This window comes from Saccopteryx bilineata, chromosome 2, assembly GCF_036850765.1.
Source record: "Saccopteryx bilineata isolate mSacBil1 chromosome 2, mSacBil1_pri_phased_curated, whole genome shotgun sequence".
Lineage (NCBI taxonomy): Eukaryota > Metazoa > Chordata > Mammalia > Chiroptera > Emballonuridae > Saccopteryx > Saccopteryx bilineata.
Genome location: NC_089491.1, coordinates 370,550,700 through 370,574,231, shown reverse-complemented (window position 1 = coordinate 370,574,231; position 23,532 = coordinate 370,550,700). Strand labels below are relative to the sequence as shown.

Sequence of the window (23,532 nt, the reverse complement as noted above, 5' to 3'; positions counted from 1 at the left end):
AAGCAGCTTGGTGCTATGCAAAGGACCAGACCTTGGTTTGAATCCTGACACTGCTACTTGCTAACTCTGGGCATGTTTTTATTCAACTTTCCAAGTCTGTGTCTTTATGAGACCTTGTAAGACCATGAAGTTTTGTGAAGACGCCTGCAGCTGGTAGGAACTCAGAACTCCGCGTTGTGTCCTCTTCACTCCTCCAAAGAGGAGTCAGAACTGAGCAGGGAGAGGCCCCCAGAACAGCGAGGACTCATTTGAAATTAGCAGCATTATCTACACACCACTCACAATATGTTAAATACCTTTAACATGTTTGTTTTCAGACATGAGTTAAATACAGACTCTCTGTAAGTTTGTTTACAGAGTTACTATTAATTCAGACAGCCACGTCTTCCTGGAGACACAGAGGTAAACTTGTGTTGAACTGTCACAATCCAAATGAGTAAGAAGGAAATCTACCAACGGGGTTGGAGTGGGGCTTTTGGGGGCAAGTGGGAGGAAGGTTGCCCTGGGTTCAAGCCTGCTGGGGTTTAGCCTGGAGGTAAGATGCTCTCTTGGACTGAACTGACCGCAGGCCCCCTGGCAACCTGCACCCGCACTATAGGACAGACCATGCCTCCAGGTGTAACTGCTCCTCCACCTGGTCCGAAGCAGATTTGATGCTGCAGGACGAGGCAGAGGGAAATTTTTCTATACTCAGAAGTTTCTTGAGGTCTTAAAGAGTGTGAAGGCAAAGGAAGGTGTATTACCATCCTACCTGGTTGTACAAAGACATGCCAAGGAGAAAGTTTATTAATCATCGTAATAAAAATATCTGTATCTACATGGACATACATGTATATATGCAGAAATCAAGGATCAGAGGATATAAACCCAAGCAGTCACAGCTTGTCTATCTAGGTGGCAGTATTAAGGCTGAATTTCCCTTTCTTCTTTACACTTCTTTTTACACTGTGTAGCTTGTTTACAATAGGGTAAAACCAATTAAGGTATCTTCATTTGGAAATCAAGGCACCATCATCATGGACTATGGCTTCTGCTCAAAACCCAGGAAGAGCAAAGCTGTTGCTCCCCGCCAGGCTGCCCCCCTCCTCCCCACTGCCATCATTGTGCAGGGCCTGTGTCAGACTGGGGGTGGGGAACAAGGCCCCCCAGCTACCTGCCTGCAAGGAGGGTGTTATGAAGTAGGGGGGAACATGGCAGCACCCTTTAAAATAGCAACGCATTAACACTCACAAATGTACATATACATGCTGAGAAGCTGACTGTAACAAGCTTAATACAGAGGGTGAGCAGGAGAATGAATGTCTGGAAGAGGAGTGTGAATAAAGGAAGAGGGTGCTGGCATTCATTGCTCCAAGCTGAGGAAGGGAGTCAGGGCGCCCCCTGCAGGCTGCTCCAGAACACAAGAGGGGACTATGGTCAGGACACCTTGGAGACGCAGTGCCTCGCTGACAGCACTCCCCTAACCCTCACCGGTTCCCTCCTGCTCCTCAAGTTGCCAGGACGGTGGGGACTGGAGAGGAACTCTGCAGGTCAGTCGGATGGGGGAGGCAGGGAAGGAGGAAAGCGAGCTCTGTCCCACTCTCCTCCTTCCCATAGTCCACATCCCATCTCTCTCATCAGGGCTCCTGAGATGCTTGGAAGGACCCCCAGGCTCTTGAGTCTTAGCCCATCTTGTTCCTTCCTATGTCCTGTTTTCATCTGTCGCAGTGACCCATCCCTGGGGTTACAAGGAACTCAGCTGGCCTCTTCAAGGTGCTGCTGGGGAGGCGGGCGATGCGGCTGCGATGGGAGACCGAGGAACTGAAGGAAGGCCGTGCCCCTGGGCTACAACAGGTACGGGTGGGTGGGAGGACCTAGACACCAAGCCTCGAGCAACAAGAGCTTCCAAGGCCATATCTGAGATTGGGAGGGGTGTGTGTGTGTGTGTGTGTGTGTGGGGGGGGGGTTTGTGAGGGAAGTAGAGGTGAGGAAATGGGTAGCCCATTCCCTGGATTAACCAGTGAACACTGAAGATCTCCTCATAAAGAGGGGCCTTAAGCAAAGAAGGGAGACATCCTTCATCTCCAGCATTACCCTTGTAATAAATAGCAAGGGCCAGTGCAGCCTGTCAGACCAGATGCTGGTCCTGCCTGCAGGACTGCTGCTACTGGCTCCCGGGGTCCAGAGACACATGGGGCCCAGCAGTCGGCCCAGGCATCTGCGGCCCTGATGAAAGTTTCTCTCCCCCCACACTTCCCCAACCTCACCTCACAACACGCCTCTTCTTGCGGGCTGAGGTCTCAGGGAAGGAAGACGCGGGCTTGGGTCCCTTCATGGTGAACAGGGGCACAGGTCCACTGGGGGAGGGAGAAAGGGGAGGCAGGTCAGGAGGGAACCGGAAAAGCGTGCCAGCACCTCCTCCCTCCAGCCGCAGGTTGGAAGGTGGGGAGGTTGGACAAGATGACCTCTGAGGTTTCTTCCTACCAAGAGGTGGACTCCTCTCCTGCCTCACTCGGCCTGGGCTGACAGCTGAGTGACAGGCCTGTTCTGGGAGAACATCCAGGTGTCAGTTTCTGGTGCTTCCAGGGAACTGGAGTTCAAACAATTTCACCCTTCCACCTGCCCACTGTGGAGCTGGTTACTGAGGTGGTTCGGGCTGTGGGCGAGGCGGGGGTGCGGAGGGCAGCCTGCCGCCCTTGGCCTCACAAGTCCAGGTCAGCCTGCCTCTCCTTCTTGGCCTTGGACTGTCCTGAGCTGGTTGCTGTTCCCCTCCCCTGACATGTGGGTGGAAGGTGGGGAGAGAGCTTCATCTTCTCACTGCAAAACGCTGAATAAAGTTTTCTGAGGATTTCTTTTCTGGTTCCAGATGTGAGATTAGAGGGTAAAGTCTGGAGGCAGCAGGGGCAGATAGAGGTTTTTCTCAGCGGGACACAGAACTCAAATCAGGGCCAAGGACCCAGGTGATGCCAAGGAACAGAGAGGGCTGGGCTGCCTTCTGAATTCCTGCTCCCTGCTGACCCTCCCCAAGTGGGGGTCCCATTTGTAGCTGGTGGCTTTGAAGCAGACAGCCAACGCAAGGCCCCTGAGAGTAGCAATGCCTCCACAGAACTGTATGTTCTGCCCTCCTGGGCCTGGGGAGCAACCTGGTCAGACCAAAGGGGCAGAGACAGCAAACATCTGGGCTCTAAGTGCTGGGCTGCCTTCCACTCATCAGGGCAGCGCCACTGCCCCGTGTTGACCCCCGAACTCCCTGCTGGGAGCATTGAGAGGAAGGCAGGAAGGGATACCCACCTGGGGATGAAGGACTGGTCCAGCCTGTTATGGGGAACATTTTCCCAGCCAGTGCATTCATGGAAAACCAGCTTTGATGGGGGCTCCTCGGAGAGGTCAAAGGTGGTGTTGAGGCCCTGAGCAGGCAGGGCCAGGGGGGTGGAGCAGTTCTGCAGAGCAGAAGAGCCCAGAGGCACGCGACTTTTGATGACTGTGGCTGGGCAGAAGTGAGGGGAGTGGCAGGGGGAGCAGACCCTTCCCTCTTTGGGGGTGCTGGGTCCAGATGAAGGCTGAGCTTCAGGCAGGGACCCCCTTCTTAGGTAGGGCAGGAAGGACTGGCGCTGTCGCTTGGTCCCCGGCTTCGGGCCTGGGGGATTGTCTTGCTTTGAGGGCCTCAGTCTTCTCCTTTTCTTCTTCTCCACGGGTTGCAGAGACGCCTGGGCTGAGGTGTAGTCAGGCCCAGGTGGGACCTCTAGACTGTGCATGAGGCCACTCATTTGTCTTGCCATGGTCCGGGTCACAGGGCCAGAGTATCCTGGAGACTCTAGGCAAGGAGGAGAGAACCGAGAGGAGATCAGGGAATAAACAGAAGGAAAATTTCTAGAATTTGGGGAGAGAGACACAGGAGACATGCAGGAGTCCTAACTCCTCAGTTCTGTCATGACTTCTGGGACCTCTCTGTGTGCCCCATGATCCCAGGGGTCCCGTTCTACCATCTGAAGCCCCAGATACTCCTCGGCACCAGCTGGGCTTTGGAGATGGCACCAACAGGTAGAGGCAGAGCAGAGGCGAGACTCACTTGACTCTGAACACAGCTCCTGAGCCAGAGGCTCTCCCGTGGCCAGTTCAGGAGTTCCTGCGGCCTCTGCTCCAGGCCCAGTTTTTCCCTCTTGCACCAGCTGCTGCAGGGTCTCAAACTCTGCGATCATGTCGGGGGTCAAGAGGTTGGCAGCTTGGAGTAGGGAGTACTGCCGCCGGGCCAGGCACAGCACCTTCAGCGCCAACCTGGAACAGAGAGAAGGGTTTCCTTGTCCTACTCAGACCCGGCTGGCCAGAGTCCTCTCTGCCATGCACCTGGCCCAGTTGCTCCAGGTGTGGTGAGGAACACACGTGGGCTGGCTTCTCCATCATCCCTGCCGTAGCTCCTTTGCTGATGACCAAGGTTGGCAGAGATGGTTACAGGTAATGATGGGAGGCTCGGCCCACTGAACATGCCACCCGGCACAGACAATGACCTGGGAAGTAGGGAAAGGCTCTAAGTGGTCTTGGACTCAGCAGGTCTGCGTTTCCTCTCAGTGCTGCCACCTATCAGTGCTGTGACCTTGAGTAAGTTCATTCACCGCAGGGACAATGAAAGGTAGCAGTGAAGAGCCAGGCTCATGTCAGACCGCCAGCCTGCCAGCTCAAAGCCCTGTTCTGACACTTCCCAAAGGTTGAGCTTGGATCGCAGCTTAGCCTCAGTCTCCATAGCCTTTAAATGGGGATTACAAGTGCACCTACCTCATCGGGTTGTTGGGAAGATGAAATGAGTTATTTTATACAGAGAATGTTCAGAGAGTACATGGCACATAGTGAGCTCTGTAACATTAGCTAACTATTGTTTTTCTGTATAGTAGAAACAATGCCATCTACCTTGTTAGAATAAGAGGAGATTAAATAAGATAGGCTGAGTGATCTTGGTTCTGAGAGGACCCTCAAAAAGGCCTTCAGTCTGCACTTTCTATTTAATGTCGGGATCCTGGAAGAGAATGTGTGAATCAGTGCATACTTCACATGCACTGAGGGGCTATTAAGGGGAATTATGAGGGTAATGTGATTATTGATGTTGTAAATTTAGATTCTAATAAAGCAAATTTCCTTTCTGTCAGGCACACCTACGATAAAAGAAAAAACACAATTATCTCAGTTGAGGATTATTCATGGCCAATAATTTATCCTCAGGTAGCATAATCTACTACCTGCCCAGACACTTCTGAGCCCCCTGCCCCCTCCTCTACCCTCCGTGTGTACTCAAGGGACCCAAGCTCATTTTCTAAAGCAGCCTCCAGGCCTTTTTGAAAGGTAGGATATAAACTAAAAAGGACACAACAGAAACTCATTCCATATCCACCTGAGTCACACATATAAAGATTAGAGCACGGCCTGACCAGGCGGTGGCACAGTGGATAGAGTGTCGAACTGGGATGTGGAGGACCCGGGTTCGAGACCCTGAGGTCGCCAGCTTGAGCACGGGCTCATTTGGTTTGAGCAAGGCTCACTAGCTTGAGCCCAAGGTTGCTGGCTTGAGCAAGGGGTCACTTGCTCTGCTGGAGTCCCCCCCGGTCAAGGCACATATGAGAAAGCAATCAATGAACAACTAAGGAGCCGCAACGAAGAACTGACGCTTCTCATCTCTCTCCCTTCTCGTTTGTCTGTTCTTATCTGTCTCTCTCTGACTCTGTCTCTGTCACACACACACACACACAAAGATTAGAGCACGAAGGAAAGTGGGTGTTTAGGGAGGAATGTACTGTACTGGTCTGGATGTCAATGACCGGGTCTGGCCCCATTCCTCTTGCGGTAGCTGTGTGGCCCCAGGCACGTGCCTCAGCACCCCACCTGACACATGGAGACTTGGTCTATATCAGGGGTTTTCAATTAGGTTTAAATAAACCCATCCGAGGACATTTTAAATGGAGCAGCTCTGCCTTATCTATTCTCCATATTAGAGTTCAGCATAAGATTTAATTTGAAGAAAGGAATTGGCAGCAAAAAAAAATTATGAAAACCACTGAACTGGAAAATCTAAGATTGACTCAGTGCCCTGGTGGTCTCAGATTCTAAAGTCTAAAGCCAAAGAGAAATTATTTCGATTATCTGGTTGTTAAGCTGTTTTCAAGTATGGAGATGATCTAGAATGTTCTGCAACCCCTGATACTTGGGGTCTTCTGTCACATTTTATTAGGACTTCAGTGCAAAGAAGTAAGGAGAATAAGGACTACGATCTCCAAATCAAGGCTGTAACAACTTGTCAGAGGCCACAAAAACAGAAGTAGAGCAGAAACGAGAACCCTGGTGTCCTCTCTCCTCACGACGGGGCACACCAGGTGGAGAGACCCTGAGATATAAGGGGGAGCCCGTCGCTGTTCCCTAGCTCCAAGGAGACATCCTGCCAGTGCATCTCCGCCACCGCTGGGCCCCGGGGAGTCGCGGCGGGAGACAGATAATAAGCTGCTGATTATTCAGGCTGCCGCATTTTTGCTGAGTTGGGAGCAGACACTCCCCAACAAGAAATAAAATTAAACAGGCCCTTCTGTCCGGAAGCTTTAAATACACTGCCTAGTGTGAAGCATGCTGGGGAGGGTGGAGTGGGGTTGGCAGCAGCAGAGCTAAGTGGCAGGAGATTTATGTTCTGGGGGCCAAGGGAAAAAAATAATAGCAGCACCTCTCTATTAAGCACAGAAGGATGTTCCAAAATCTATTTCCCTCTGGCTTTGATTTCACTGGGCGGTGATTTGTATTTACTTCTGAGAAGAAACATCTACAGTCAATCTGTTGATGAAGACACACGGTAAACACCTGACTCAGGAAGGCTGTCCCTTCCTCGGCCTGCCACCTGACTTCTCCTGGCTGCACCCTCCTGGCTGAGAACGGGCAGCTTGGCCCACGGACTGGAAAGCAAAGCACTAACTAGCCCAGGTGGCCCTGCCCTAATTTGGTGGAATTTGGTGTTTTGCTTCCCTTTTGTTGGGTTGCCAGCTATGTGGAGGAATAAATAAAGATGGTGAAAAAATAGAGTAGGTGATAATATCAACTTGTTAAAAACAGGTGGCGCAGTGGATAGCGCATCGGATTGGGATGCGGAGGACCCAGGTTTGAGACCCTGAGGTCGCCAATTTGAGTGTGGGCTCATCTGGTTTGAGCAAAGCTCACCAGCTTGGATCCAAGGTCGCTGGCTCGAGCAAGGGGTTACTTGGTCTGCTGAAGGCCCACGGTCAAGGCACATATGAGAAAGCAATCAATGAACAACTAAGGTGTCCCAACGAGATACTGATGATTGATGCTTCTCATTTCTCTCCATTCCTGTCTGTCTGTCCCTATCTATCCCTCTCTCTGACTCTCTCTCTGTCTCTGTAAAAAAACAAAACAAAAACCCCCCAAAACAAAACAAAACAGGTAATAGACAATGGTGAAATAGACTTGATTCTTAACTAAAGCAGAACCACAGTTTTTATGACTCCCATCCCGGGAGGCTGGAAGCCATCACCTCCCTCCTTGGACCCCAGAGAAGAGTAAGACACCTACTGCTTAGAATGGTCCCTTTCCAGGTTTTGTGGCGAGATGCGGTCCATGACTCGCGCGGGCTCCAAGGTCAGGTCAGGGCACTCTGGCAGTGACTGTCGGAGGCTCAGTTCTGGCACCTGGATTGGAACCTAAAGAGGAAGGAAGTCACAGGTAGAGGGCCCTCCCTATTTAAGCAACTTCTAAAATCTCTCTCCTTCAAGAATGGGGATGACAGCTCCTGAATGGCCAGGTCCTTGTAGGGACAGTCTCCATCTACCCTCCCTGGTCCCCTGCTGGTAACACACACTCGTCATTTTCAGACACACAGGATCTGACAGAATAGCTCTCCTTCCTGCACTGGATCTGAAAGCCTCCTCGAGACTAAGATGTGACATCCAGGTAGAGAACCTGGGACTGAAGGGACTCTCTGAGCTGGGAAGGGCATTTCTTCTAACATATTCTACCAGCTCTACGTCCTACCTCCTCAGCCGGGTCTTTGTCCTTTTCCTCTGGGGGCTGCTCCTGGGCTGAAGAGTTCCCTTCCATGCCCCTCTCCACCTGGGCCTCGGCGCCCAGGCTGTCCTCTGGAAGGACTGCAGATCCTGGGTGGAGCTCTGGGGTGGAGGGCTGGCTGGGAAGGCGGGACGGTGGGGAGGAGCTGGAAAGGCTAAGGGAGAAATGTGAGGTTTTAGGGGTGGGAAGCAGAGGCAGGTGGGGAAAGCAGGGAGAGGAAGTTGGTACAGGATCCAGAGGATGGATGCTTGGGTAACAAGTGGGCAGTAGCTGAAGGGAGAAAAGGAGTCAGAAGTTTTCTGGTTTAGGAAACAATGACACTCATCTCTTAACTTTATCTTCTTTTAAATAGTAGAAGTAGCTTGTATGGGCTGGGGTATCATTTTACTCAGTTGACACAGCATTCTAGATGCCAATCAGTGTGCTAGGCACTGGGTGGGAATCCCTAACCCTAGGCGTCAAAACAGAAGCAAGGCGTCCTAGCCCTTGTTGGAGAAGGGGGCTTTCCCTGCCAAGCAGAAGGACGGGGCAGGTATGGGTCACAGAACTCACGACTGTTGCAGAGGGCTTGATTTGGGGGGCTGTGCGAGGTCCTGTTGTGGGGCCTGGGCACCTGCCTCATATACTCGAAGCTTCTCCTTCAGGGTGGCCACCTAGAACCAAAACAGCCAGTCCTTCAGAACCCCAGGTGAGCACTGGAGCTGGGGCTGCCCCAACCCCAGGCATAGAGGCCTGGCCACCCCCCCCCATGACCTAGTATCCTTGCTCTCCTGCCCCCCCCCAACAAAGACAGGGTACCCTGCTCTCTAGCCACGCTCCCCAGGTGGGCTCCTCACCTCAGCCTGGAGCTGCTGGCAGATGGTGGCATACTGGCTGATGTGACTGTCCAGGCTGACCACATTGCTCTTCAGCTGAGAGGAGGACACAGGGGAGAGATCTGTTCATTCATTCAAAGTAGCAACCACTTTAAAAGGCCAGGTATTGTGCTAGGCACTTCACTAATGTTCCATGACTCACACTCACGACTGGGGAAACAGACCTGGGGAGGTCAGTGGTTTGCCCGAGACCACGGCAGAGGCACAGAAGTTGCCTTTGAACCCAAGCCCCTTGACTGCCTGACTGATACACTCTCACCAGGCCAGGGTTTTTCAGCAGCAGCTCCAAGGGAGCCAGGGCTCCTTGGAGGAGGTGGGGGAGACCTGAGTGACTCTGCTCTTATCTGTGTTATGTGCTGCTGTTTATGTTGTTTTGCTGCTGAAGATCACTGACCAGTATGCAGCCACCGCCTCCTGCTGCCTCCCTCTTGAAACAATTCTGTCATCCAGTGCTGTATGCATTCTACTTTTTTTCCAAGTTGGAAACCATCTTGCCTCTCTTCCAATTGGAATCTTCCCAGGGACAGGGACTGTGTCACTTCCACCAGTTTCCCTGAAAACAGGGGCTAGGGAATGTCTTCCCTTTGCCTTGTGGGAATCCTTGCTCCAGACCCAGAGGAAGCCTGTGGGTCCTGTTCCTTCCTCCTCCCAGCCTGAGGGCTCCCACACACCAGGCTGGCACACACCGAAAGTTTGATCTCCTTGGCCCTGTTGGCATACTTCAGGGTGTTGTAAGTGTCCTCGTACGTCAGGCCAGAGGGGCTGATGGCAGCAATCATCACCGTGCGGCAGTTGCCCCCAATGGAGTCCTTGAGCAGACGGGTCAGTTTGCTGTCCCGGTAGGGCACATGAGACTTGCGACCCTGGGGGACAGTGAGCGGGCCTGAGGTGAGGTGGCTGGACTAGATGGACCTAGGCTGGGACCTGGCAGTCTCCGGCCCAGGGCTGAAGGGAGGGCCCCTTGGCTTCAGGCACTCAGCGGCTGTCCTGTGGGGGGCCCTGGGTCTGTGCAGTTTTACCTTTGCATCGGCCAGTGCATTGAGGACATTGATGAGGGCCAGCAGAGAGCGGTTGATGTTGGCACCCTCCCGGAGTCGCTCCCCTCTAGCCTGGGTGCTCGATGCCCGCTCCGAGCCAGCCAGGTCAATCAGGCTCATCTTGGCCACCCGAAGAGCCTGGGTCAGACCTGGAACCCGGTCCTGCTGCTTCACGAAGATCTGGGGCAGAGGGCAGGGATGAGGGGATGCTGAGCAACAAGAGCCTTGTCTCCCGGCTCCGACCCACACCCCTCTTACCTGGAAGATGGCATGGGAGCGGGAGGAAGTAGCGTTGGCGTCAGTGGGGTGCTGCGTGCGGTTACGGTTCCCCCTGGTCAGCATTTCCAGCAGCTGCTCAGCTGTGGCTGGCTACAGAGATGACCAGGAAGGGAGCTGTGGTTTTCCTTACCAGGATTCCCCCTACCAGGAGCACTGCTCTTCAGAACCCATGTCACCAGAACCCAGCACCGCCATGGGATACGGGACATCCCTAAATTGCCTGGTAAGGGAACCCTGGAGGACCAACGTGACTGCTCGTGCCACCCCAGCCCAATCTCACACCTGGTGAAAGGAAAGTCCTTGTACCACCACCCCCTTGTCGGGGTCCTCACGGATGGCAAGCGGTCCCTTGGGTTCCAGAAGGTCATGGATCTGCTCATTGTACACCTGAGGAGAAGGAAGCATGGGAGAGACCTGAGGTACTTTGTGAAATGATGATATTAAGTGACAAGAGCAGCTTCAGTTCACATACAGTCTCTCTCTGAGCTGTTTCCACCCGCTGGGCTTTCAGTGGGCCCCTATCTGCCCATTTCCTACCACCCACTCCCCCACTAATTACTCCACTCTACTCTCTCTCTCTTTATGTGGTTGTGAGAATGAGGGATGGGGCCACTAGTCCCAGGGAGGGGACAGCCTTACCTCCTGGTAGCTGATGAGCACCTCGAATTGCTTCTCCTCTTGCAGGGCCTCCAGCCGCCTGTACAGTTCCATAGTGGTCAGGTACATGATGCCAGGGTCTCCCTCTCTCCCCAGCATGGTGTGTGTCTTCCCGGCCCCAGTGGCCCCATAGGCAAACACTGCAGCGGGCAGAGTGGGGAGTAGGTTGGTGGCAGGGCCAGACCCACCTTCTCAGTGGCTCCCCCTGTGCATTTCCACCCAGTTCACCCTTCTCCCCCCAAGTCCCTTCCTTTGCCTTCCGTCTGCGCAGCCCCACTGCTTCTCCCTGCTCACTCCCCCACGTTTGCACGGCAGCCTGAGTTCTCCACACTATGTCCTAGCTTTTCTATAGGTCTGCAATTCGAGAGCAAAGGGGTCTCCATGGTGGTGGGGAGGGGGGGCGCATCTCCCTTCCTCAGGAATGCCTTCTCCAGTCTAGGTAGTTTCCTTCTTGAAGGCCCATGGCTCTTTCCCTCAAATCACTTATCTCGACTTATAATCACACAATTATGGGTATGGTTTTGATTAGTGTTTTCTCCCCCCTATAAGTATCAACAGGACAGGAACCATGCCTGTCTGATCTGCCACTAAATCCAAGGGCCCAAGAAGGTTTGTCACACATAGGAAAAGAATGAATGGGGGACCCACATAGAATGCAAGGGCCATATCCCTCCTGAACAAGCGCCCAGCTGAGGGGCAGATGGGCACCTGTCAGAAGACACATAAAACCCTGAGAAGGAAGCAGGGTAGCAATGTGGCTACTAACCAGGGCTCTTTGTCATCACTGCCCAGATTCTCACCTGAGCAGTTGTAGCCCTGGAGGAAGCTGTCCAGGATTTTGTGGGTGGTGTGCTGGAACACGTCCTGTTGGGTGGCCGCCTCACCAAAGACCCGATCAAAGACAAACGTCAGGTCTTTACCCTTCTTCCTGGAGCCGTCATGGATGCTGCCCCATTTCAGGCCTAGGTAGCCCCCATCGGGCTCTTCAGGGTCGAACACCAGCACCTGCTTGTCCACCACCTGAATCACAGGCCGCCGCTGGCTCTCCAGCTCCCGTGGGGTGGGGGGTCGCACCCGAACCACAACCCTGACGGTGCTGTCATCCACCGTCATCACCATGGCAACACCTGAGCTGAGACACAGTGGAGATGAGGACCAATCCGACCCCAAGCCTGCCCAGTTGGCCCCTTCAGCCCAGCATTCAAGGCCTCCTCCCACCCCCACCCTGTTTTATTCCTCAAGAGAATAAGAATATTGGTGCCAGCACCAATTATTAATAAATATCTTTCTCACTTGAAATACCACGTTTGTCATATCCAAATGACTATATTTTTTTCCAGAGGCTTATTACTGGGCTTTCTGTAATGTTCCACTAATCTGTCTACTCTTGCGCTAGCACTAAACTGTTTCCGTTCCATTCCTTTACAGCCTGCTTTTTATCCAGTAAAGCAAGACCACCACAACTAGCCTTTCTTTTTCATGATTTTCTTGGTTATTTTCAGACATTTATTGTTTTCTGTGACTTTAAGAAAATTTTATCAATTCCATGCCCAAGCCAACCCCCCACAAAACCTTATTGGAATTATAATTGGAATTGTATTCATTTACATATTTATTTTATATTAAACCTTTTCATGCAAAAACATGGCTATTGCCTTTCTATTTGTTCAGGTATTTTTTATATCCCTCAATAAGATTTTATAGTTTTCTCTCTCTTCAGATAGGGTCTGTAATTGCCCTTTTGATATAATTCCCAAGTACTATATGGATTTAATCACTGTTATGAATGGAACACCTTCCCCCATTTCCATTTCCAGGTGGTAATTGCTAGTATGGAGAAACAAAATTGATTTTTATATATTTGCCTTATAACTACTACCCTCAAACTCTCCTATTAATTCCAATTGGTTTTTTTTATTAGAGCTTATTGGGTTTTCTGAGTATGCAATTATATATCAGAAAAGAAAATAATTTTTTACTTTTCTCTATTTTTATGCTAAATATTTTATTTCTTGTCTCTTGCAATCCCTAGAACTTCAACAACGTTGAATAATGATGATGACAATGGACTTCCCTGTTTTGTTCTTGATTTTAAAGGAAATGGTTCTAGTGCTTCACTATTTAGAAATTAGTTTTGGAGGTATAGTCATTTTCATACTAGTAACCACTCCTATTCTTATATTCTTATTTTACTTAGAGTTGTTATTTAGGAAGGTCTAAGATTATACCTAATGCTCTTTCAGCATCTCCCGATGTGTGTTTCTTCTTTATTTTGTTGATGTGGTAAATTATCATATTTGATATTATTCCTGGTATCAAACCAACCATGCATTCTTAGAAAAAAATCCTACCCTAACCACACTGAAGATTTTAAGTTTTAAGCGGTCATATATGGGAATTTTTCTTTAATGGTTTTTATGTCATATTAAAGAAGATATTCCTTCCCTAAGGTAATAAACATTTTTATTATATTTCTGTCTAATACTCTTTCTTTTTAAAACTTAGGTCATTAAACAGATGGAATTTATTTTTTGTTGATGGTGTGAGGTTTCTAAATTTCTTTCCAAATGGTAAGCAATTATCTCAAGATCATTTATTAAATAGTGGCCTGACCAGGCGGTGGCGCAGTGGATAGAGCGTCGGACTGGGATGCGGCAGACCCAGGTTCGAGACCCCGAGGTCACCAGCTTGAGCATGGGCTCATCTGGTTTGAGCAAAGCTCACCAGCTTAGACCCAAGGTTGCTGGCTTCAGCAAGGGGTTACTCAGTCTGCTGAAGGCCCGCAGTCAAGGCACATATGAGAAAGCAATCAATGAACAACTAAGGTATTGCAACGAAAAACTGATGATTGATGCTTCTCATCTCTCTCCATCCCTGTCTATCCCTCTCTCTGACTTTCTGTCTCTGTAAAAAAATAAATAAAAACAAATAAATAAATAGTGTGTTCCTTCTCCACTGATTTCAAATGCCATATTTAACACAACTAAATTCTCCTATAAATAGGAATTTGGTTTAGGCACTCTATTCAGTTCTGCTGATGTGTCTATTCCTTTTCCAGCAACTTACTATTGTAATTACCATGGCTCTATAATATCTTACCTCATTGTTCTTTTTCTTGCCTATTCTTGGGCATCTTGTCTAGCATATAATTTTATAATCAGCTCACAGAATTCTATGAAATATCCTGCTAAGAGTTTAATTGGGAGTACTTTGAATTTATAAATTAATATGAGAAGAATTGGCATTTTTATAATATCAAGTTTTCCCATCTAGGAACATAGTATCTCTTTTCATTATTCACAACTTCATAATTCTCAGTAAAATTTTATAGTTTTCTTTACTTGAGTCTGTGCATTTCTTGATAGCCTTATTACTATAGTTATTGTAGTCTTTATTACATTGTGAATAGGTTCTTTTTAAAATTGCATTTTCTAATTCACTTTTGCCAGAATATAGGAAAACAACTGATTTCTGTATGCAGATCTTGTATCTGGCTACATTACTGAACTCCCTGATTAGTTCTAATAGACAGTCATTGATTCTCTTAGGTTTTTCAATTAAATGATGGTATAGTTTGCTAATAATGACAGTTACTTTCTATTTTTAGCTCTACTATATTTAGTTCCCCACCTTTCACTGCCCATTAGGAATGGGTGTTAAATTTTATCAGATAGATTTTTGGCACTGACTGAGATGAAGATCATCTCCTTTAATTTGTTAATGCAGAGGGTGACATGGACAGATTTCCTAATGTTGACCGGGCAATAATTCCAAACACTTATTTGCTTATTCCCTTTTGTATTCCCCTCAGACCTCTCTCCCTGCTTTTTTTCATTTCTCCTTCAAGCCAGCCTACCAAAGGTAGAGATAGAATTTTTGGAATGTAGGAGTAGCAGATAACTTGGAAAAGTTCAACCCAACTTTAGGGATATATTAATAGGTGTAAGGAACAGAGGCTGTTCCTGGGGGATATGAACAGATGAGTGCTTCCGAGGAAAAACTATGTCCCGCGGACAGGACCAAGATCATTCAACAAAGAAAAGTGGAATTTCTACCTAATACTCCAGCAAACAACTCACGTTTTTTCCTTTGGGAGTGAGGCAGAATTGAGCTGATTTGAAACTCCTGTCCCCTACCTCCGAATTTCTTAATTTTTCCTTACACAAAACACAATATCAACCAATAATAATCTCTTTACACATGTACAATTTTTTTTTTGTTCTAGTAATTGGACTGCAACTGCTTACCTATTACATGAAGGATTGTTTTAAGCACCTTATGAGTACTATCTCCTTTCATTTCCATTACAATCCCACAAGACAGATACTGTTATTATACTTATTTTTCAACGAGAAAACTGACACAGAGAGGGTTAAGCAACTTGCCCAAGATCCCAATACTAGTGATGAAGCCATGGTTCTTATCCAGGAAGTCTGACTGCAGAACCCATATACTGCCTTACAATGAATGATATTATATATATATTATGCTTTCATGATCACATTGTTGTAATAGTTCCTTATGTTTTTAAAATATAATTATAATCTCTTTCATGTAACTAGCATAATGTATTCTGCAAATATTTTCAGAAATATGGACTGTACCTAATTTTCAACACTCAGAAAGAGTTTCTGTCTCCCATTCTTGCATTCCCATCCCCAGGTTGTGGGGTGAAGGCAGAGGCTGCTTGGCTCTACCGTCTGGATTAACATTGGCTGAGGTTTCAGCCGAGGGTTTCAGCCAAGGAGCCACAGAGCAGCCTAACATTCTAAGCAGGAAATTAAAAAGGGCACTGGCAGCAGAGTGCGTATAACCTTTACAGTTCTCTCCTCTCTGCTTCCTGAGGGCCAGTGAGGCAGACTGTTTGCTTAATGAGATGTTTTTCTTCATCCTGAAACAGCACTGGGGGCATGGGGTGGGGGTGACACTTGGCATGGCTGTATCTAGGAAGCCTGGGTCCTGGTATCTGCTCTGCATCTGACTGCTGGGAGGTCTTTCTGCCACACCACATCGATGCACCAGCTTCCCCCCCTTTGAGAGCCAGAGAGAACAGCTACAGATCTGCTCCCACCCCAAGGGGATGGGGAGATTAATGAGACAACGTTTGTCAAGTTTGCTTTGATCCTCAGTTGGAAAGAGCATTTCAGCCCAAAGTACGATGGAGATGATTCTTTAATAAGATCTTCAGGGTTCTGAGCCAGCCACAGTCACGTCCTCTTTCTAACCCAGGGCCGCTCATTAAAACCCAGAGGCAAGTTCACTGCTGAGCCGGGGCTGGGAAGCCAAGATTCAATTGTTTTCAGGATGGCTTCCTCTGCCCACCCTCAGAGAGACAGGCGGAACAACACCAACCTCCTCAGAAGCCCCTGGAGAAGAATTTCTGAGGACTTGAGGGGATCCACCTGCAGACACTTGGAGCTGGGAAGGCAGGTGGCGCCTAACCCTTGGATGTTCTATTTTTACAGGGATGGCTGTAGTCCCCTTCATGGCTCCTTCACAACTCTCACACACTTATGTTTCTTGTCCGCAAGCTCCAAGAGAGCAGGACCCTCTTCTGATACAATCTGGGCATCCTAGATACCCAGGCACCTCACCCCACCCTGCCATCCAGCAGCAGTAAAGGCTGTATAATACGTATTTGTCCCATGGATGAATAAAGGCTAGAGAAGAGCAGAGTCTGAATACAAAAGTTTAAAAGTAATCACTATTATAGCTAACATTTATTGAGTGCTTACTCTGTATCAGGCCCTATGCTCAGTGTCTGACAAATGGTGTCACTTAACTTTCACAATTGCATTCTGTAGTTACACCACAACTCTACAAAGAAAACTGAGGCTCAGGGAGGAATGTGTCACATGGATGGGAAGTAGCAAGGCCAGAACTTGACCTTGTTCCGACTGTCAGCAGAGGCATTACTCTTCCTAGTAGTCAATTCTGCCCTGTACCTGTGCTTTTGCAGCTCCTATCTCTCTCACCCTACTGCCTACAGGGCAACCTCCAAAGGCCACTGGTTCTGTCTACAGTTTGTTGTGCAGAGAAAAGAACTGTGTTCTTTTTAATAAACAATCGTAAGGCTGTAACTGATGACAGTTTTGCTTAATCCTAATTTTATTTTTATTTATTTCTCTTGTCTTATAGTTATGGCCAGAACCTCCGGTACAATATTGAATAGAGGCAGTAACAGTGAGCAATCTTGTCTTTTTGCTGATTTTATATGAAATGCTCCTTATAAAACCAACGTTTTGTTGGTTAAAGAAAATTTACATCTATTTCTAGTTTATTAAATTTAAAAAAAATCATAGATGGGTATTGAATTTTATTGAATTCTATTTCTGTGCCTAATGGAATATGTTTTCTCCTTTAATCTGTAATACTGTAAATTGTATTAGTAGATTTTCTAATGTTAAACCATTCTCATATTCCTGGGATAAACCCAATTTGGCCATAATGTATTTTTTAATATACATTGCTGGCTTCTGATTATTAATATTTTATTTACTACTTTTACAATTATATTTGTAAAAGAAAAAGGTTTTTTTTTTTTAGGGCGAATTTCTTTAAGATTAGAATAATTACTTCCAATTGCTTATAAATTTCTGGTGGCTTTTGGTGGTTTTTTTTTATGGGTGTGACAGTATATAAATATTTTAAACTATGTAAATTCAATTTCCTCAATGGCCATAGGTCTGTTCAAAATATCCAGAACTTAAAAGAATCTTTTCCCCACTGATTTGAGAGAGAGAAGAAGGGAAAGAGAAAGGAATAAAGAGAGCAAGAGAGAGAGAGAGAGAGAGAGAGGCGCATCAATTCATTGTTCCACTTAGGTGCTTCTCATTTGTGCCCTGACCTGGGATGGACCCTGTAACCTAGGTTTGCCAGGATGACACTTTATCCTCTGAGCTGCCTGGCCAGGGCCCAGAACTTCTTAAATCAGTTTTGGTTAGTTTTTAATTTATTTTTTATTAGTTTGTTTTTCCTAGAAAATTGTTCAAAAGTATTGTTGAAAAGAGTGTTCCACTGGCCCTGGCCAGTTGGCTCAGCGGTAGAGCATCGGCACAGCTTGTGCAAGTCCTGGGTTCAGTTCCCGGCCAGGGCACACAGGAGAAGCGCCCATCTGCTTTTCTACCCTTCCTCCTCTCCTTTCTCTCTGTCTCTCTCTTCCCCTCCCTCAAACAAGGCTCCATTAGAGGAAAAAAAAAAAAAAAAAGTTGGCCGGCCTGGGTGCTGAAGATGGCTCCATGGCCTCCGCCTCAGGCGCTAGAATGGCTCCAGTTGAAGTGGAGCAGCACCCCAGAGGGGCAGAGCATTGCCCCCTGGTGGGCATGCCAGGTGGATCCCAGTCGGGCGCATGCGGAAGTCTGCCTCCCCCCCCCCGCCCCCACTTCTGCTTCTCACTTCAGAAATATACAAAAAAAAAAAAGAGAGTGTTCCACTGAGTCTATCTTTTAATTTCTTTCCTTCATTGCTAGAGAGCTATTCTATTTTACTAAAGGTGCATATTTGCCTAACTTTCAGCTTTTTAAAAAAATTTTCAAGGCTTTGGACAGATAGCTCAGTTGGTTAGAGCATCACTCCAAAGCACAGAGGTTACTGGTCAGATCCCTGGTCAGGGCACATACAGGAACAGATAGATGTTCCTATCTCTCTCTCTCTCTCTCTCTCTCTCAAGTCAATAAACATTAAAAAAAAATTTAAAAGTTCAAGTATAAGCACTTAAGAATATAAATTACCTTTGACATGCTTTAACTATATCCCACAAATTTTATAAATAGCATTATCACTGTTCCATGCTAATTATCTTTTAATTACAATTATGCTATCCTATTTAACTGAGTTGTGTGGTTTTTGGGTTTTTTTTAGAGATAGAGAGACAGACAGGGAGGGAGGGAGATGAGAAGCATCAACTTGTAGTTGTGTCACTTTAATTGTTCAATGCTTGTTATGTGCCTTAACGGGGGTTGGGGGTGGGGGAATGTCAAGCTGAGCTATTGACCCCTTGCTCAAGCCTGCGACTTTTGAGCTCAACCTGGCAACCTTGGGGTTTCGAACCTGAGACCTCAGTGTCCTAGGTCAATGCTCTATTCACTGCCAGTCAGGCAAGTTAAATAGGCCTTTAAAAAAACATAGGCCCTGGCCGGTTGGCTCAGCGGTAGAGCGTCGGCCTAGCGTGCAGAGGACCCGGGTTCGATTCCAGCGCCCATTTGCTTCTCCACCCCTCTGCCGCGCCTTCCTCTCTGTCTCTCTCTTCCCCTCCCGCAGCCAAGGCTCCATTGGAGCAAAGATGGCCCGGGCGCTGGGGATGGCTCTGTGGCCTCTGCCTCAGGTGCTAGAGTGGCTCTGGTCGCAACATGGCGACGCCCAGGATGGGCAGAGCATCGCCCCCTGGTGGGCGTGCCGGGTGGATCCCGGTCGGGCGCATGCGGGAGTCTGACTGTCTCTCCCCGTTTCCAGCTTCAGAAAAATGCAAAAAAAAAAAAAAAAAACCCCATAAAATATGAGTTTAAAATTTTTTATTTTGTATTTTTAACTTAATTGCTTGTGGAAAGAGAATACAGTATGAACTCTGATAACTTTAGATTTGCTCTGTGGCCAGATAGAGACAATTTTTTTTATAAAAACCTCGCTCCTTATATTCTTTTAAAAAAAGAGTATAAATGGAGCTGGGTTGGATACTATAAACACCAACAAATTAAGACACCTTAGAATATTGGAGGGTGAGGTAATTCAATAATAAAATTTGGCAGAGAAGAACTGGATGCATTAGCAGTTGAAGCATAGGATGTGGTGAGGGAGGAGGAAGTAGAATAGAGACAAGATTGGAGAAAGCAGTGTAACACTGAGGAGCTCATTCAGAATTTTTTTTTTTTTTTTTTTTTTTTTTTTTTTTACAGAGACAGACAGAGAGTCAGATAGGCAGGAACAGAGAGAGATGAGAAGCATCAACCATCAGTTTTTCGTTGCAACACCTTAGTTGTTCATTGATTGCTTTCTCATATGTGCCTTGACCACGGGCCTTCAGCAGACCAAGTAACCCCTTGCTCGAGCCAGCGACCTTGGGTCCAAGCAGGTGAGCTTTGCTCAAACCAGATGAGCCCGCGCTCAAATTGGCGACCTTGGGGTCTGGAACCTGGGTCTGCCGCATCCCAGTCCGACACTCTATATCCACTGCGCCATTGCCTGGTCAGGTTCAGAAAAATTGTGTAGACCTTTTCCTCTAAGCTAGAATCCACTTCTCTGTTTCCCAATCTCTAAAATGTAAATAATATTAGTATCGATATATCCTATAGGGTTGTTGTGAGGATTAAGTTCATTCAACATAATAAGTGCTCAAAAATGTTAGCCATTATTAAGATTAATAAAACAAACATCATTTCCCCCCTGATGCCAGAAGACCTAATGTCTTCAGTAAAACCTCTTATGTTTCCCATGGCACAGACCAGACTTTATCTTTTCCAAGTTACCTCCCGCAGTGGTAGTCAGCCTGGTCCCTACCGCCCACTAGTGGGCGTTCCAGCTTTCATGGTGGGTGGCAGCAGAGCAACCAAAGTATAAATAAATAAAAAGATAGATTTAACTATAGTAAGTTGTTTTATAAAGATTTATTCTGGCCTGACCTGTGGTGGCGCAGTGGATAAAGCGTCGACCTGGAAATGCTGAGGTCGCCGGTTCGAAACCCTGGGCTTGCCCAGTCAAGGCATATATGGGAGTTGATGCTTCCTGCTCCTCTCCCCCCTCCCCCCTTCTCTAAAATGAATAAATAAAATCTTAAAAAAAAAAAAAAAAGATTTATTCTGCCAAACTTAGTGAAAATCCAACATAAAGTACTTGGTAAGTAATTATTATTATATGCTTTAACTTGCTGTAACTCTGCTTTATAAATTTTATAAAATAAAGTTACTTCCCTACTTTATAAATCACCATTACTGTGGAACCGTGGGCAGTTAGAAAATTTTACTACTAACAGAGATACAAAAGTGGGCGGTAGGTATAAAAAGATTGACTACCCCTGCAAGAATGTCAAAGTGAAGAGGCGGTATCCTAGGAGAAGTAGCAGAAATCGTGGTTTTCTGCCATACAGATATTCTTCTTCTTCTTCTTTTTTTTTTTTTTTTAATATTTTTATTTACTGATGAGAGGGAGAGAGAGAGAGCGCGGAAAACACCGAACTGTTGTTCCACTTATCCATGCACTCATTGGCTGGTTAATTTTTGTATGTGCCCTGACTTGGGTTCAAACCCGCAACCTGGCGCATCAGGAACCTGTTCCAACCAACTGAGGTGCCCCAACAGGGCAGATAATTCTTTCATTCCTTTCTTTATCAAATTAAATATTGACTGAGTGCGCAGTTACTAAGTTCTGCAATCAGTTCTGCCTAGATGGAAAGGGCCTTAGCTACTCCACAAGGATGCGCAAGGGGTCCCAGTTCTCCACATCTAGTGTCCAGGAAGACCCAACTCTTCCTCACACAGGAGCAGGAGGACCTTTCACAGAGCGGATGTACAGAGAGGGCAGAGCCCAGTGCAAACGTGCGGACACACTCAGAGGGGTCGCGATCTCCCGCGCATGTGTGTAAGGAAGCGCCCTACTTCCCCGCACCGCCCGTGCCCAATTCCGAGGAGACCCCGCAGAACCTGTTTGGTCTCCCGTTGCACCTTAGTGTGTCTCACTAAAGAGGTCGGGGTGGGGCTGCCACCTAGAGCAGCTGGGGCTGAGCGTCCCAGATCTGAGTGCGGGAGCCCATAAGAACGCTTACCCTTCGTCGGTTCCCTGCCGCCGGTGTCGCCGTTCGCTACGAGGTCCCTAGGCCGCAGATAGAAACCCGGGCCCACAGGAGAGAGCGCCGCGCACCTCCCCACACCCTCCCCTCACCACGCCAACCTCCGCCCGCGCCGCGCTTTCAAATCATCCACGCTTCCTATTGGTCACTGCTCGGATCGCTGATTGGCTGTTTCTTAAGTAACAAAATCGGCGGGCGCTGTCAACAGTGCGCTTGCGCACTTCCGGCAACTGCTGGCTGGAGGTTTTGAAGCCGTGAACCCATCAGACTGATCCCAGAAACCAGTACGCGATTGGGGTCCAGGAGGCCACGGCCCCTCTCTGTCATCTGGATTCATCACCAATTGCAATGACCACACATCAAACTTTTTTTTCAAATCTGCTTTTTCTATGGGCATCCGCTTATTCAAGCAGGGCTTTTTAGCTACTGTCCAGGGTCTCTTCTCTCCACGAGACCATCCCGAGAATGAATTTCGAAAGAAGCCTTGATCTGGAAAAGCCGGTAGAGGCAGAGAATGGTAATTCCACCCGCTTGGCTTTGACAGTTGTTCAGGAGTATTATGGACCGATTGTTAAATGTAAGGGTCGGCCCCTTTGGGCATCGCTGGACAGCCCTGTCTCCATCTTCCACAGTCACTCGCTGCTGCTTGGATTCTGGTGTGCCAACCTCTGGTTGACCCCCAACACCCGAGGTTGTGGGGGTAGAAGAGCATCATTCACTAGAATTAGGAGGCTTGATTACAATCACTAGTGGCTGAATCACTAATTAGTGCTGAGACTGTGGAAGTCACTTTTGCTCGCTGAGTGACAATTTATTCATATATATATATATATATTATGACAGAGACAGAGAGAGAGACAGATAGGAACAGACAGGAAGGGAAAGAAATGAGAAGCATCGATTCTTCGTTGCGGCACCTGAGTTTTTTGGGTTTTTTTTATTTTTTATTTTTTAGTATTTTTCTGAAGCTGGAAACGGGGAGAGACAGACAGACTCCCGCATGCGCCCGACCGGGATCCACCCTGCACACCCACCAGGGGCGATGCTCTGCCCCTCCGGGACGTTGCTCTGCCGCGACCAGAGCCACTCTAGCGCCTGGGGCAGAGGCCAAGGAGCCATCCCCAGCGCCCGGGCAATCTTTGCTCCAATGGATCCTTGGCTGCGGGAGGGGAAGAGAGAGAGACAGAGAGGAAGGGGGGGGGGAGAAGCAAATGGGCGCTTCTCCTATGTGCCCTGGCCGGGAATCGAACCCGGGTTCCCTGCACGCCAGGCCGACGCTCTACCGCTGAGCCAACCGGCCAGGGCCGCGGCACCTTAGTTTTTTAGTGATTGCTTTCTCATATTTGCCTTGACTGGGGGGCTATAGCAGACATAGTGACCCCTTGCTCAAACCAGATGAGCCCACACTCAAGCTGGCAGCCTCAGGGTTTTGAGCCTGGGACCTCTGCATCCCAGTCCGACACTCTATCCACTGAGCCACCGCCTGGTCAGGCAGTTTATTCATCTATAAAACGGGGCAAATATTCCACCCTTTCTACTCACCTAGAAGAGCATGGATGAGAAAGTCCTCCAAACCCCCGCTTATGGAAAGGGGTAGCTTTCTATGAATCTGATTAGGGTGAAATAGGTGATGGCTGCCAACAGCCAGTTGCTCACTACTTTCAGTAAACGGATCTGTCCCTATACTGGGGCCATGAGCAGGTCTGAGGCATGAAGGGAAGCAGGTGTTAAAATTCCCTCAGTGGACCTGCCATCCAAATAGTAGAACCACTGCCTGACCTGTGGTGGCGTAGTGGATGAAGCGTCGAAAGGGAATGCTTAGGTTGCCAGTTTGAAACCCTGGGCACCTAAGAGAAGCAACTACTACAAGTTGATGCTTCCT

At 48.1% G+C, this 23,532-nt stretch overlaps 1 protein-coding gene across 5 annotated transcripts; it reads right to left on the bottom strand.

Moving 5' to 3' along the window:
• Window positions 1-408: 408 nt before the first annotated feature.
• KIF18B (kinesin family member 18B) lies at window positions 409-21,745 on the bottom strand. Of its 5 annotated transcripts, XM_066263426.1 has the most exons (16): window positions 21,627-21,736; window positions 11,674-12,005; window positions 10,856-11,013; window positions 10,499-10,603; window positions 10,196-10,306; window positions 9,920-10,117; window positions 9,587-9,763; window positions 8,862-8,936; window positions 8,578-8,678; window positions 7,993-8,179; window positions 7,534-7,661; window positions 4,049-4,254; window positions 3,271-3,793; window positions 2,247-2,336; window positions 1,712-1,824; window positions 409-1,523 (listed from the first exon to the last, which is right to left on the bottom strand). In XM_066263426.1, exons 2-16 carry the CDS (start codon window positions 11,990-11,992, stop codon window positions 1,417-1,419), a joined length of 2,598 nt encoding a protein of 865 aa, XP_066119523.1. In that variant the 5' UTR covers window positions 11,993-12,005; window positions 21,627-21,736; the 3' UTR covers window positions 409-1,416. The 5 variants fall into 5 exon arrangements, with proteins under 5 accessions (XP_066119523.1, XP_066119520.1, XP_066119519.1 ...); XM_066263423.1 differs by having other exon boundaries at window positions 409-1,824; window positions 11,674-12,000; window positions 21,627-21,745; XM_066263422.1 differs by having other exon boundaries at window positions 409-1,824.
• Between the last annotated feature and the right edge of the window lie 1,787 nt (window positions 21,746-23,532).

Bases quoted from the DNA above. Each gene is read 5' to 3' on its own strand.
- KIF18B (XM_066263426.1), bottom strand. From the start codon at position 11,992: ATGGTGATGACGGTGGATGACAGCACCGTCAGGGTTGTGGTTCGGGTG. The intron at 7,662-7,992 runs GTAGGACGTAGA...CTTCCTCTTTAG, and splicing joins ACAAAGACCCGGCTGAGGAG to GTTCCAATCCAGGTGCCAGA. The intron at 4,255-7,533 runs GTAGGTGTCTTA...TCTCTGTTCCAG, and splicing joins GAAAGGGACCATTCTAAGCA to GTTGGCGCTGAAGGTGCTGT.